Below are 15,419 nucleotides of genomic sequence, written 5' to 3'. Positions count from 1 at the left end.
CAATTATTTTGGGGCCCCTGTGCAATATCCTAAGGTTGGGAATCGCTGTCATTGACTTTTCTCCCAAACTGTGGAGTGGAATGACCTCTTACCATCCCCCACAGTTGGGGGACTGCAGAGTGCAGACTCTCAACATTTAATTATCCACCACCAGGCACCAGGCATATTATCATCATGCCATTTAACTCTCTCATCAATTTCAAAGGACTGCCTTTCTTCCACCTTCTTAGCGTTTCAAGTCATCCCGTCTCGAAAAGATGCAGAAAGATTTGCTCATGCATTTGTTACTTCCTCCCAGTCCGAGACTGCATTATTATTGCAACTTGTTATTATCAGGCTGGACCCAACAAGTCTAAAGATGCAGAATGAATGATGCTACATGTACTGACAAGAAGACCCACTAAGCAGTCTGCAAATCTACTAAATGCTCTGTGTTTCTGTGCTACCGAAATGCAGAGCATTTAGTTCATCCAAAGTGCTTTACAATGTGCATTAAACGTTCACTCACTCATTTAGTTCATCCAAAGTGCTTTACAATGTGCATTAAACGTTCACTCACTCCGACGGCAGAGGAAACCATGCAAGGCACCAACAACCTGCTCATCGGGAGCAGTCAGTCTTTTGCTCAAGGACACTTCAACATGGCTAGCTGTGGATTAAGGGTCTCCATGCTTGGAATGACCCCAGCAAATAGGCTCTGTGTTTGCGCACAACTGGAGTTCACTTTTCCAGACAGTAAACATTTTCTGTTCAGGGTCAGTTTCTTCATTTGGCTCAGCAGCAGATTTGAACCGATAGCACACGTGGAGGTGTTTTTTGAATCTGCTGAGCCACTGTTTGTGAACCACTGATAAATGCCTAAACAAACTGTGTGCAGTAGGCAATATTTGTTTTCATAGGCGACCATTTCAAAACTCGGTTTATGAATACAATATTAGCGTGCAGTAGAATGGTACTCAGAGAGCTATGACATCATCAACATCATCATCTGCCAGGAGGAGCCAAAACTAAAGTGTCACATCCCACCACCACAGTGGTGATGACATCATTGAGGCAATTCAAAAACGATTGGCTGGCATCATAAACTTGACAATCTAATAGATGGGGAGATCTATCCAGTAAGTATGACATCAGTTCTCTCACTTCCCTGCAGCCATGACATCACCACAATATATAGGAAATGTCCCTCCCATTACATTACACATATATATGATTGTCTGATCAATCAGATGTGTGTGTGTGTGTGTGTGTGTGTGTGTGTGTGTGTGTAAAGACCTTCACTGTGGCAAACACTCAACAGCTGTCCTCAGCTGTGAAAACACACACGCACGCGCGCGCGCACACACACACACACACACACACACACACACACACAGTAGGGGTATCGCTGACTAAATTCTTTGATAGCACCCTGGATAGCTTTCAAGTAAGTAACACATCATGAGTGTTAACAACACACGCACGCGCGCGCTACACACGCTCTCACTCTCTCTCTCACACACACGCACACACACACATTTTATCTCCCAATAAACAGGGCTTGTTGTGTGGCTTTCTACTTGGCTGCTCAGTAACACTGCAACACTTATCTCAGCCCAACAATGCTGTCTATCAGCACGTAGCATATCTTCACTGTAGATCTCAGTTGTTGTTTTGGGGCAAGAAAAAGCGACACCAAAGGATTAAAACGGAAAAGGCAACAACCGACCGCAGGGTTGGGAATTTGGAGGATGTTTGTAGAGATTAACAGATTAAATTCTTATTACATTCCATCACGTTTACCTGTTGTTGCACTGTACGACTCTGGAATGTCGACACAAATAATAATATTAATAATAAATACGCAAAGAAAGAAAGAAAGAAAGAGAATGAAATTCGCTATTTTGGCTATTTGTTTTTATCCTTTGTGGTAAAAAATACAACAAATGCAGGCAAAGTATCATCTCACAATATTGACTTTCCAGTCAAAGCTATATCCGATGGGGATGCATAATAAATACATTATTAAATGTAATTATGTATTTGTTAGAATAACACTCACCGCTACTGCTGCAGGTTCCTGGGCGAAGAAGTTGCAGCGAGAACAGCAGAGAGCAAACAGCAGCAAATAATCTCATTTTGTCATTATTGTTACGCCTTCACAGTTTATATTCCCTTATTGTTGCGTCCACTTGAATCCCATCGGCGAGTTTCTTCACTCCTTCTCAGGGAAGAACGTGTCCAAACAAACAAAACAAAACAATAAATCCCTCCGGAGAAGAAAAGCACCCATTGATGTCGTTCTTCTGTGAGGATTGGAAGAAACAACAGTCCGAAATACGTGTTAACCGGCCAATTAACCGTTGAAAAACGGGTCTGGTTGAATTTGAATAAGGTTTAATAACAGTTGAACCCGGTGTTACTAAAGCAGTGGATGTGGTTTGGTAATGCGCTACTTCTTTGTAACGATTTGTTTGTTTTGTTGTACGGGTCACAGCGGAGGAGCGGAGCAGTGAGTGGAGGAATGTGGGAGAAAGTTGGCTGGTCAATCTAGATTCGAAGCGTTGCAGCAATTTGCAGGGTCTATGATAGTGAAACAACGCCACCTAGTGGCGGGGAAAAACAGTAGTTTGACAGATTAAATGAATCATGAATGGATTAATTTAATGTCATGTTGAAACTAAGACCAGTAACAGTGAGACTGGCTCTCAAACGTTTTAATTTCAAGGACCATATAGCCTAACACTGAGAATGTACAAATGGAACCAAATGTCTTAGTGTCATAACTGTCATTCACCTGGCTGCTATTTTCTCAGTGGCAGCGGTGGCCGAACGGATAGCGGCGCGGTCTTGATACCGGAAGGTTCCCAGTTCGAATCAGCCGTCCGACACGTTAAAATTACCACCGCTGAAGTGCCCTTGAACAAGGCATTGAACCACTACGATGAAATGTGTTCTATGAGCAGGGCCTGGCTGGAAACAAGTTCTTGAGCTTAGCCCAGATACCCTGGGTAAATATAGATTTCATTTCATTTCATTTCACTTATTAATACAACTATCTGGTAGGACAGGAAACCAGCAGTACTAGAGGTCCTGGCTGGTAGGATAGAAAACCAAAAGTACTGGTCCTGGTAGGTCTTGTTATGTACTGTAATTTAAACAATACTAAACATACATATCATTTCTACAAAGTGCAAAATTAAATAAATACTGTAGACTATGTCAATAATTAATTGAAGTGTCTTTTTTTTTGAGTGGTGCAAACCACTCCAACAACCAGCTTTGTCTGTATGTTTGTGTAAAAAAAAAAAAAAAAAATTAAACGATTGATTTGTATCTTTTGCTTCATGGTTAGAAACCTAGTCCCCTCACTAAAGATCACAGGTTCAACCTCACTGCAGCCAGTGTGTGAGTGTGACCAGGTTCAAGCCTCACTGCAGCCAGTGTGTGAGTGTGACCAGACACCAGACGCATACGTCTCTAGATGAATGAGTGAAATGAGAAATAATAGTTAATGTATCTTTATTGGTTGATCAGTGAGGCGATGTCTGACAACACAATATGATCTATGAAGCTGCTCAGGCAAAAGGAGTGTGTTTTAAGGTTATTCATGACTAGAGTTTAGTTAAGTCAAACCAAACGATAAACAGTTAACCACTAGGTACCTTGTTGTAAGACAGAGAAAATAGCCGATGTGCAAGCCCACAACACGTCATATTGCGATGTGTTATGGGCTTGTAGGTTGGCTATTCTTGAAATAAATGTTAATGTTTTGTTTTTGACATTTTTTAAAATGTTTTGCCTTCTAATGTCATGCCAAAAATAGAGACACCATGTTGAAAATGGTTAATAGACAAATTACCTCGCATGACAGAGCCAGGGATGCACAAATTCACCAATACATCAAATTCACAATATTGACTCATACATTATATAATTTCCATATATTCCATACTGGAAGATGCTCTTTATAGAAGGAAGCTTGCTCAACAAAGCCTTGAGTTGCTACGCAATCATCATGCATGCTTACAATTAAAATTGTTAATTTTATTAAACCTGAGCAAATTCTGCACACCATTAACATTCCATCTGCCAGAGCAAACATTACATCACAGTCATAACATTTGACAGAACTTATGGAATTCCGAACATGAATGTATGACGCAGGTAAAGAATATATAAACGTCATTAAATAAAAAACAAGTTATTGTGTGAGTTTTTACATACGCTCAAGCACAAACACCATTTCTCCCGAGTCTCGACAGATGCAGCCGTTAAAATAAATATACATATTAACTAACTGTACTGAAATGGGAACATCAATGAAGCTGATCGATCAATCATTTTCCGTATAGGGAAGGAACGTTGGCGTGAGAGAACACTGGCAGCCTCAAACACATAAACAACAAGATTTTGATAATTTATTAAAATATTTAAAACTAAATTATGTTAAGTAACTGTGTGATACAGTAATTTAATCTAGGATGGGGGGTGGTTTGATTTGATCCTGCAGACGATATAAGCTCAAGTTACTGTGCATAGTGTTGCCACCTGTAAATCAGTGGTACCCAAACCTTTTGATGTGAAGGACGCCCCAAATTAATGTATTTGGCAGCGGACGTCCATCAGAATATATTGTGCAAGGGACCCCCATACAAGATCTGTTAAAAAGGTCGGTGTGTCTAATCTGCGTGTGCATCCCTAAAGGACTGCTTTAACCCATTTTGACCTGAGATCAGATTCTAAAAATGTCTGCTACGTCCTGACAGTTTTCTGAAAAAGCTATGTTTCTATGTCAGTCGTTCGATTTAAAAAAAATAGCAGACCTACAAGCTCGTAGCGCGCCACTCGGTGGCGTGCTATGAGCTTGTAGATCTGCTATTTTTCAATAGCTAAAGCATAACATAATGCTAACACCAAAAGGGGTTCCCGTCCCAAAATGGGTTAAGTGAAAACATCACAGGTTCAAGTAACCAACCTGGTCACGTGAATTCACAATACAATGTGAATGCATGCAACTGGGATGGTTTACCAGGCTGCATTCCAAATCTGTCGGGATCAATCCAAAGCTTCTGTCTGTCGGAGGTGGGCAAACGTCTTGTATCTCCATATTCTAACCTTTTGTATTTCTTCACAAATTAACGCCCTACTTGATCGTACTACAGCGTCACGCAAAAGCATCAAAAGTAGCAGTTTGTCTTATGTCTGACATGCCCAAAAAGACATGCCCAAAAATACACCAGGTTCAAAGCCGTTAAAGGGGCATTCCACTCATTTTCAACATTTTACTATGTCATTAATATACATTAGAGCTGTTGTGTGGAAATAAGTCCCCCCATTCTGTGTTTCTTAGAACTGTAATTATGAAAAGAATCATTAACATGGTGAAACACATCTTGATGACATCATCAGGATGTGTTTCACCATGTTAATGATTTTTTTCAGACCTCTAGTTCTAGGAAACACAGAATGGGGGGGACGTTTTTATTATTTCCACACAACAGCTCTAAGGTATATTAATGACATAGTAAAATGTTGAAAATGAGTGGAATGCCCCTTTAAGTCTGTAAGTTTTATAAATTCTGAGTTTGTAAATAACTACATTCTTCCAATTGGAACACATGTTCTATTTGTCCATTTCCTGAAAGTGGACATACAAGGTTTTCCGTCCTTTTAATATATTGTATATAAACCAAGTGTTAGATTCCATTAGGAAACTGACTTCCTTCACATGATTCCTTCAATATATGAGATCAATTATACTAAACATCTCTACTGTCTGTCTCTCCTTCACATCTGCCTGTCAGCTGTCCTACTGAAATGATCAGTACAATTCTTCAGACATTGTGTTCAGTATTCAGGACCAGAAAGATTCAATGGAATTTAAAGAGCTAACATGCCATGCCAATGCTCCACCAAGAGCATAGTTTCTCAACCCGAGGTTTCTGACCAAAAAGTGGGTCTTGAAATGTTGACATGGTCAAAGATACATTACAGCTTTACTAGTGTTTATTTTTGTATTATTATTACTTAAAGACCAGCTAAAATGGCTCTTCACAACCATATTGTGACATATGGCCTAGTGAAAAAAAAGGAGCCGGGTGACTCTTAGCCAATCAAAGAGATAAACCAGTTTTACAGGCGCTCGTCATCATATTATTAGTTGAAATTGGTTACTACCTGCCGATGTAATAATGCATTATGTTTGTGTTTTACAGTTAGTAATTAAGGCCTTTTATGGACTTTTAATATAAAACTACTCAATAAAATAAAATACAAATTTGACATCAATCGTTAACGATCTCCCCATTATGTGTTAAAAACATTTATTTTTTCAATTCAGCTGGTCATTAATATACTGTGTTCTTCTTTGAGATCTCAGTGCGAAACCAGTTCACTTATTGTTGCACTGTTCTTGACCATAAGGTAGAATCATTATAAAGACATATTAGGTACAGTCTGTGACTGCCTGCATCTCTCAGCTGTTTGAACATATCAATCTCTCTTTGGCCACATTTGACATTTACACAGAGCTTTTGTCATAAAGATACAATTCACACATCAAAGCACATCAATGAGCAGATAGTTATTAAGTCAAGCATCTGTGGGAATATATTTGATCATCTCAGTGTACCCCCTCCCCGGAGTCCCCGCCAACCTTAATACCCACCCACAGTAGTGAGACTGACCAAATGGAGGACAACGGAACATGCTGGCATGTGATAGATCCTCTCTCTTTCTGTTGTTGTGGAAAGCACTTAAGTGATGTTGAAAGAAGAATTTTTATAAATAATAAAATTAAAATGTTTTGAATGCAGTGTGTAGAACCGACAGCCCTGTACGTCTTTCTTCAGCCTGAGCCAGAGCGAACCGTCCTTGGAATGGAAAGTTTGCAGGTTCGATCTCGGGTTTGCGAGGCTTTGATTCATTGGACCCACGACATGGCCCTGTGTGCGTTCTCTTAATAAGAGAGTCAGAGTAATGTCCAACTTACAAGTCTGGCGTCTTTTTTTAATTGTGGTTATTGTTTGTTATTATAGTGCTGCATGTTGTTAGCTAGCCATCATCATCGCCTCTCAGGGTTTTCACTTGCAGATCAGCATCCTGCCCCCAGGGGGCAACAATGTAAGTTTTTTGTTGTGCCGTTTACCTTAGGAAAACTTCTTCTTGTTGGCGGTGAAGCGCTCCATATACTGACAAGAAGAAGAAGAGAAATAACAAATAGTTTAATAGAGACTCTTTCTGGGCCAGTGTCAATGGTCAATGGAATCTTTCTATTCATAAGATCTGTAGGTGCCGCACTGGAGTAGCTAAAAAAATGTTTCCATCCGGTGGAATATTAGATTTTATGGCCAAAAGGTGTATTTTATATGGAAGGTGGGGGGCTGAGTCTTCCCACCGAGGAGAGTAGGTTTTCAACTTTGTTTTGATGAGTAGCGAAAGTGCATTATTTATTTTGACTAAAGTCGAGACTGCGCTACTGGCGGAATAGGGGTGAAAAAGAGTCGCCTAGCGTTAAGGGGGAGTAAGGTTCTGTAACTCTGAGATCATATACAAATGAAACCAAATGGACCCATGATTCCTACGCTCTCAGACTCAGAGTTATGGGGGTCCGAACAGACGTGTTTTGAGTTGGTAAGATCTGCTACTTTTAGTTGTAGACAGGTTTTCCACCCGACAGATGATTTAAACAATATTGTTTTCATTATTTTGATTACTTTGTCAGATACTCATTTCAGAAAAATGGTAGAAAGATATATCACGCAATGTTATCGAGGTATCTATCTAATGAGCACAAGGTTTATGACTGACTAGGGCAGTGTCTGGGTGAGGCTGTCACCGAGATTACTTAATTACTTAAAGACTTAATTATTGACAGCCTGTCAACAGCTAATAAACCTCGCTGTTATCCCTCTTAATAAGAGAGTCAGACTATGGCCTGGACGGTTAGCTCAACCGTCTGGGCACCTAGGCTGCCAAGCCAGCCGGACGGCGTGCCACGGGTTCGACTCCCGAGCCCGACGGCCTTTGCCGCACGTCACCCAGCCATCTCTCTCCCCCTTTCCTGTCTGTCTACTGTACACTATCAATAAAGGCATAAAAAGCGTGTTGCTCTGTGTTGTGTTTCGAGCGTGTAGATCTGCTGCTTTTGATGCTTTTGTGTGACACTGTAGTATCAAGTAGTGAACAAGTACGTTAATTTACTTAAAACTAACAGTTAGAATATGGAGATAAGAGGTTTCTGTCCAAACGCTTGTTTTCAATGTGGACAGATCTGGTTGTATTTATTACTGCTCTGTGACACTAGTAGCCACACGGCCAGTTGCACAACATTACCAGCAGCGAAACTATAAAAAGAAAACACCCCTATTATTAGTAGTAGTGTAGTGGATGATCTAACTGTAGTTGACCAGAAGACTTGACAGATTATGACGCTAAAATGGCTTAGTAAACTGTCTGAGCCTCAACTTTCACCAACTGATCCCTCATCCCTCTAAGAAAAGCCTGAACGAGAGAATGGCTCAAAATCCCATTATTGCAGAGAGCTTAGCTAACTTGGCTAGCAGTTAGTTCTCCCAGTGTGGCCGGCACACACATACACATCTTTCAATAGAACAACAACCTGAGTCATAGGACAGTGTTTAATTATTTTGGATTATGCGTGTGTGAGTGTAAACACAATTGGTTCTGCACTGTAAAAACCTCATGAGCGTGTGCAACTGAATGAAAACATGACAGCTGTTTAGGCAACAGTGGATTCTGTTTGACATTACCGTAACCTGGGAATTCTATGTTACAGTGGTACACAACCTTTTTCCGGATCAGGGTCCACTTAAGTTGTGACATATCAAAAGCAATCAGGGCCCACCCATGAGACCGGTGGGCCGACTGCATTTTCAGAGCATGCTTATTTTAATGATCACTCAATCGATTCTGTGTTCCAACATGTTTCGACCACAAGGTCTTCATCATTTAGCCCCGATGAAGACCGCTTGTGGTCAAAACATGTTGGTTTAATAATCCTGCTCTCTCTATTGCGTGCGTGCGTACGTGCGTGTGTGTGTGCGTGCGTGCGTGCGTGCGTGAGTGCGTGCGTGCGTGGCAGTGTTCCTGAAAAAGAGAATTCGTTCTCAGTGAACCTCCCCTAGGTAAATAAAGGTAACACCTGTTTAGGCAACAGTGGATTGGCCCTCTCCCTTCTATTCCCAGCTGTGTGCGTATACTGTATAATGTATGCACATAGCACATGGACTGTGTACTTTAGAGTTGGTGACAGAAACCTCTTATCTCCATATTTTACGTTTTTCGTAAATTAACGCCCTACTTGATCATCGTACAGCGTCACATGAAAAGCATCAAAAGTAGCAGTAGCAGCTCGAAACGCAGCAACAAACGACCTGCCACTTAATCAATACAAAACCCCAAAAGTGGTCAAAGTCGTCCATGGCAGTAATTGAGTTAAGTTACGGGGTGGGAAGTGAATGCGATGCGTTGTGAGCTTGTAGATCTCCTATCTTGGGGCGAATGGTCCCCGCTAGAATGGGGATGGTAGGGTTTTAAATACCTTGTCGTAGCCTTCCAGGTCTCTGATGTTCTTGACCTCAAACAGGTTCCCCTCCACAGACAGCAGCGACACCTGGGACTGGGTCAGGATGCACACGGGGATGGAGGACAGCTCCAGACAGTTCTCCTCCAGGCGGAGAACCTTCAGCCTCGGACACTTGGACACTTCCTCCGACACCACAGAGATCTAGATGATGAGAGGAGAGATCTCTTTAGAACACAGAATAATGTCCCCGTAGATTTAGAAACCTGCCCCCCGCGGTTCATATAAATGTTCTGTTTGATGAAGACTGAAATCCAAGCTGTTTAGAACACTGGTTTTCAAAGTGGGGATTTCTATTGTCCACACAAAAAAAACACATACATTAAATGCCATTGACAATGCAGGGAAAATGTACGTCATCTTGTCCCCACACGTCTCATATTTGCCATCGACAATGAAAGGAGAAATTAGGTCAAATGTCCGCCAAATATGACGTAAATTTGTGGCAACAGGCATTCTGATTGGCCAGTATGAGATGATTCATGATGATGTACGATGATAAGAGCGCCCCTCACTTCACACGGGTGTGATTTTTTTAACACAAATCTTCTCTTCCGAGTGTCCCTGGCATCAAATATTTGAGATAGGGGTCCACGGCTAAATACATGTCATTTTGGGGGTCCTTGGCATGAAAAAGTTTGAGAACTAGTGGTTTAGAACATCAGGCTGAGTTCATATAGATACCTTTCCTTTATTTTAGAGTTGGACCTCTATATCCGTTTAGCCTATAATATATCGGCCAAATTTATTTGACTTTGGTATCAGCAATTATACAGCCCATGATGTGTCAACATTTTTCATCACACCAAGGAACAGCAATGTCCCTATGTCCATCCCTATGTCTGTTATGTCGGACTATGTCCCTATGTTTAGCGTACCAACAGGGAGTGCTGTTGCACCACTCACTTCAGACAGGTCAGATTTTTTATTTTATTTCACCGTCCTCATTTTGGGCAATTATTTTCAACGTTTACAATTATTTTCCTAAATTGCAGATCTACAACACATTACAATGTGATGCTTTCATTGGACAAAATTACATTATTAATTTAAAAAACAAATCACACTTGTGTGATTGTGAGTGATTTATTTTATGTCACTGCTTAAAGCAAACATTAAACGTCCATAGACTTGGCTGCTATGCTGCTTACGGAACTCACCTATCGGCTCGTTACTGCAGCAACGCAGGCGTGCCATTCATTTTTTTTATGCCTTTATTTTATATTTGGTGCAACGACTCCCTTACGGAGTACTTGGGTGCGTCTGAGCACGAAAACAGCATGGTTGTTTTTCACCACCTGTGCGCAACCTAACACACACACAAACACACATATTAACTGTATATATGGTGATTTCGGGTGTGCCAGTACAGTAAAGTAGAGGGACTTCCGCTTGATATCTGCACGGGAATCTGCACCTTCAAAATCTATTCTGCTGCCTATGCCTGTGGTAAAGAGGCTCTGTTACCTGGTTCTGGTTCAGGTTGATCTCTATGGTCTGCAGAGTCGACACCTCGGCGGGGACCACCTGGAGGTGGTTCCTGGACAGGTCCAGCATGTCCAGCATCCTGAGGGTGCCCAGCCCAGAGGGGAAGTCTCTGAACTGGTTCCCGGACAGGCAGAAGGTCCTCAGGGCCTTGAGCTGGCCCACGGTGGGGGGCAGCTGCTGCAGCTGGTTCCCGTTGAGGCTGAGGGTCTCCAGTTTCTTCAGCTTGCAGATCTCACTGGGAATGCTGGCTGTGTGCAGGAAAGGAAAGGAAATATTGAGTCGATATCGTCGCCGTCGGGCAGAAACCGCCTATCACCTTCTCTGTGTGTTTTCTTTAATGAAGGCCCTTCTTGATCATACTGAAGACAGCATCTCGCAAAAGTAGCAGATCCACAAGTGAAGAAACGACCTAATGTATGAAGCAACGCGTTTTGTAGATCTGCTACTTTTGCTATTTTTTTTAGTGGTGTAAACCACTCCTACAACTGGCTTTGTTGTGGAGAAAAAATGAGCATGGTTGCTATGCTCACCCTGTTCACCCGGGTGTGATTTCTACAACTGGCTTGGTTAGTGCAGAAAAAATGAGCATGGTTGCTATGCTCACCCTGTTCACCCGGGTGTGATTTCATTACGTCAGACATGATTTAATTACGTCAGACAGGCTATATAAGACCTTACACCACTCCGTTCACAAGGGTGTGATTTTTTTATTTGAATCCTGAAAAGCAACATGGTTTCCACCCAACAGACGATAATTTTACAAGAATGTAAACTAGGGGTTATTAATCGAACTATGGTAATCTACCTGTACACGCACACACACACACGCGCACACACACACACACACACACACACACACACACACACACACACACACACACACACACACACACACACACACACACACACACACACACACACACACACACACACACACACACACACACACACACACACACACACACACACACACACACACACACACACACACACACACACAGCCTTACTGAGTTTATTGCAGTTGAGCGTGAGACTCTTCATGTGTGTGAAGTTGCCAATAGCAGGGGGCAGCATCGCTATTTTGTTAGCTGACAGATCCACCGTACGCAGGTTTGCCGTCAGTCTCTGCAGCTCCTCTGGGAACTGGAAGGAAAAACAAAAACACTATTCATCCTTTGACCCTTGACCCCAGGTCAGTATCCACCCACACTTAGGATTGGGATCCAGAACCGGAGGAACCAGATCCAACATTGAGGTCGGAACCGGAATTGGTTCCATCACATTTAGAACCATTTCCGGAACCGGTTTTCATCACACTGTCAGAGCTGGTATTATTGTAGACTTCACGTCTCTGCTATACAATTACAATACCAGTGGTTCTCAAATGTTTTTATTTCAAGGACCACCATACCTAAAATAAAATTGGCAGGGGCCAGCCACCCCCCCCCCCCCCCCCCCCCCCCTCCATGCCCCTGCCAATTTTATTGTAGGTATTCTCCCAGGATTGCCGGAGGGGGAAGGCAGTGGTAGGGGAAACACTGTTGACTATTTCTATTCGACTGTTTATTAGGACGGTAACTGAAGACATTTGAGGATGAACACTGTTGGTGATGTTATCTTTACCTAATCAGAACTACTGGTACTACTGCATTTATGGCAACTGGCAAGCAACACCGTTGTACTACGGATTATTAGTGAGGCTTAACTGCAGCAGGGTACTACTGTGTTTCATACCTCCAGCAGTCCTTTCCCAGCCAGCTGGAAGACCCCAGTCTTCTGTGACATCTCCAGGTGGGACTTGAGCTCAAAATTGATTATTTTATTAATTAAAATTGAGCACTAGTGGCTCAGAGGCTCTGCATGACGACCAGAAGCCTAATATCTCCTAGCCTGGCATTAGCCAGACTCATAAAGTGGATTCACTTACTCACGCATTCCTCGGGAGGCTAATATCTCCCCCCAGCCAATGGAGATTCCCTTTACTGACGGTTTTGAATACAAGGTTTTTTATAAAATATCTAAAATTTGTCTTACATCATCATCTCTACATCAAAGCAGCCCTTCCATCCCAGAATGTCTGCTGAGATAATTAGCTGGTAGTACTGGTAGTTTGACTGCATTGTATGTCACACACCGTTGTACTACTCAGTTTAAATGAGGCTTAACTGAGTCTTTAGAGATGTACCAATACCATTTTGTCCTTCAAGGTACGGCGTTACCAATTCGGATACCCAAAACTTGTGTATTGGTCGATGGTATACAGAGTACCGATCTGATAACAAACAAGAAAATCTAGGACAGTGGTTCTCAAAGTGGACCATCTGGGTTCCAAATGGACCTTTACAGGTCTGTAACTCAGTCCATTTGGTTCCATTTGTACACTCCGGGGGTCCTTGAAATTAAAAGTTTTGAGAACCACTGATCTAGGAATAAATACAAATTACATTCATAATATTGTTAATGTGCAACATCAAGTTAGTAAAAATAAAAATGTAAATACAAAGTACAGTAAGAGTATAAAATAGTCCTGCAACGTCAACTGAAAAAATCTAAACATGACTAAATTAAATCATCATGATAACCGACAGAATGGCATAGACTGGCATACTTGCCGATACCGATACCAGCACTTTAGGCAGTATTAGGCAGCGAACAACTCTAAGAGTTTCATACCTCCATCAGTCCTTTCCCAGTCAGCTGGAAGACCCCAGTCTTCTGCGACGTCTCCAGGTGGGATTTGAGCGCGCTGTTTCCCATTATAGGCTCCTAAGACTGTCCTCGATGCACGAGTCCTAACAGACTAAACTAACCCTAGGAACCTTTCAACAACCTTAACACACACAACTAGTATGTGTGTGATGCCCGAATAAACGGACCCTAACCCCAGAGGACACTTACTGACAATGATAGGTTACTAAACACACTAAAAGTATAATTTTACAATAAACTAACCTATAACTGTACAATACACTGTGTAAAACTGACCTAGAATCAGTTTATTGCTAGCTGTATTGACAGCCACCCTGCTGCCAACAACAGTTTTGAGTCTGAGATCGGATCAATAAAGACCTCGTGATCTCATATAGAGAAATAACGATCAATAATCATCAATCAGTCAATAATTTGCTCTGTATTTTCCTCTCGGGCCTGGTGGTGATGCTGGGAATCTATAGGAGAGAAGGGGGAGAGGATGACCGCTGAATTAGTCATGAGAATTAGAACTTAGAAGAGAAGCATTTAGCTGACACCCTTATAGCAACTATTGAGTGCTTCAAAGTGAAAAGGATACCAAGCACACACAAAAGCTGTCTAAACAACATGCTAAAATAATATTCTGTACATTTTTGGACAAGCAAGCAAACAGGCTGTCGTGTGTTATTTAAATAACAGTATGCGCGAACAAGTGAATAGCGTACTACGCAGCTGTAATGTATAACAAAAACAAATACAAAATAAACAATATCTGGCCGCCAACAACAACAAGCAGCAGGTAGCCTAAGATTCTGACATTTTAAAATGTCAGAATTACACCTACGAGTGTTTAAATCTTAGGCTAAGCAGCAGGTAGCTCTGGATGTGTGAGAGGTGAAAGTAGAGAATATTTTATTTACTTTAGTAAACAGCAACACTAAACTAAGTATTAAACACAGTAAGTACATAACAGTACACGTAATAGATGACAAGATTCAAGTAAACAGAAAGCAATCAATTATAAATAATATTACGTATTATTTATCAGCTGTGAATAATATAAAAAACAATATTACATACATTATGGGTGGGATCACTGAGCCTTTTAGCTAAACTAAGAAGCATACTACTACTACAATGTAAATAACGACAGTTTTACTTACATTAAAACACTCGTTTGTCCTTTAAAACAGAAGAACTACTAGTAAGAAAACGCGCGGAGCCGTTTATAGAATGTTTAATAATGTTGTTTACATTATGTTGACAGCTACACACACACAGCTCTAATCCATCGACTGCTAAAAGCTATTAGCACATTAGCAACTAGGGCGAGGGCTTTGCGCATGCGCCAGGATTGGGTCATAGGGGACTTTCTTTTGCCCTGAATGGATTTGTGTGCGTTACAAACTTATGTGTTGTTCCACAATCTGAATGTAGTGAATATAGGATGGGCGATGGTACAATGTTTTCTACGTATGAATGTTTTAATTAAGACTAATTCACTTTTTTAGGTAGATTGATTTCCCATGTTTCCAATATTTTATGGAATTTCACTAATTAAAAACTACTTAAACTAGGGGACTTTTGAACACTTTTATGGAACAGGCCGCTGTTGGAGATGTGATGATTTAGTATTTTGAGTGACCATGAAAGT

At 41.4% G+C, this 15,419-nt stretch overlaps 2 protein-coding genes across 2 annotated transcripts in view; both read right to left on the bottom strand.

The window, feature by feature from the left end:
• The window catches only part of tyro3 (TYRO3 protein tyrosine kinase), a 31,717-nt gene extending 29,233 nt beyond the window's left edge, over positions 1-2,484 (bottom strand). The window contains exon 1 of the mRNA XM_079527711.1: positions 2,042-2,484. Coding sequence (XP_079383837.1) covers positions 2,042-2,117 — 76 coding nt within the window. The 5' untranslated portion in view covers positions 2,118-2,484. The remainder of the gene's footprint in view (positions 1-2,041) is intronic.
• A 1,000-nt stretch (positions 2,485-3,484) lies between these two features.
• Positions 3,485-15,120, bottom strand: lrrc57 (leucine rich repeat containing 57). Its single transcript, XM_079528160.1, has 6 exons — positions 14,929-15,120; positions 13,748-14,241; positions 12,082-12,217; positions 11,054-11,322; positions 9,545-9,730; positions 3,485-7,172 (listed from the first exon to the last, which is right to left on the bottom strand). The coding sequence occupies exons 2-6, from the start codon at positions 13,829-13,831 to the stop codon at positions 7,131-7,133; spliced, it is 717 nt and encodes a 238-aa protein (XP_079384286.1). The 5' UTR covers positions 13,832-14,241; positions 14,929-15,120; the 3' UTR covers positions 3,485-7,130.
• Positions 15,121-15,419: the final 299 nt, after the last annotated feature.

The sequence above is a fragment of the Electrona antarctica genome, assembly GCF_951216825.1.
Source record: "Electrona antarctica genome assembly, chromosome: 18".
Taxonomy (NCBI): domain Eukaryota; kingdom Metazoa; phylum Chordata; class Actinopteri; order Myctophiformes; family Myctophidae; genus Electrona; species Electrona antarctica.
The sequence above is the reverse complement of the archived record's forward strand: the minus strand, read 5'-3'. Positions and strand labels throughout refer to the sequence as shown.

Coding starts and splice junctions, on each gene's coding strand:
- lrrc57 (XM_079528160.1), bottom strand. CDS start 13,831: ATGGGAAACAGCGCGCTCAAATCCCACCTGGAGACGTCGCAGAAGACT. Junction 12,218..13,747: donor CTGGGAAAGGACTGATGGAG/GTATGAAACTCT, acceptor TTTTCCTTCCAG/TTCCCAGAGGAGCTGCAGAG. Junction 9,731..11,053: donor TCAACCTGAACCAGAACCAG/GTAACAGAGCCT, acceptor CTCATCATCTAG/ATCTCTGTGGTGTCGGAGGA.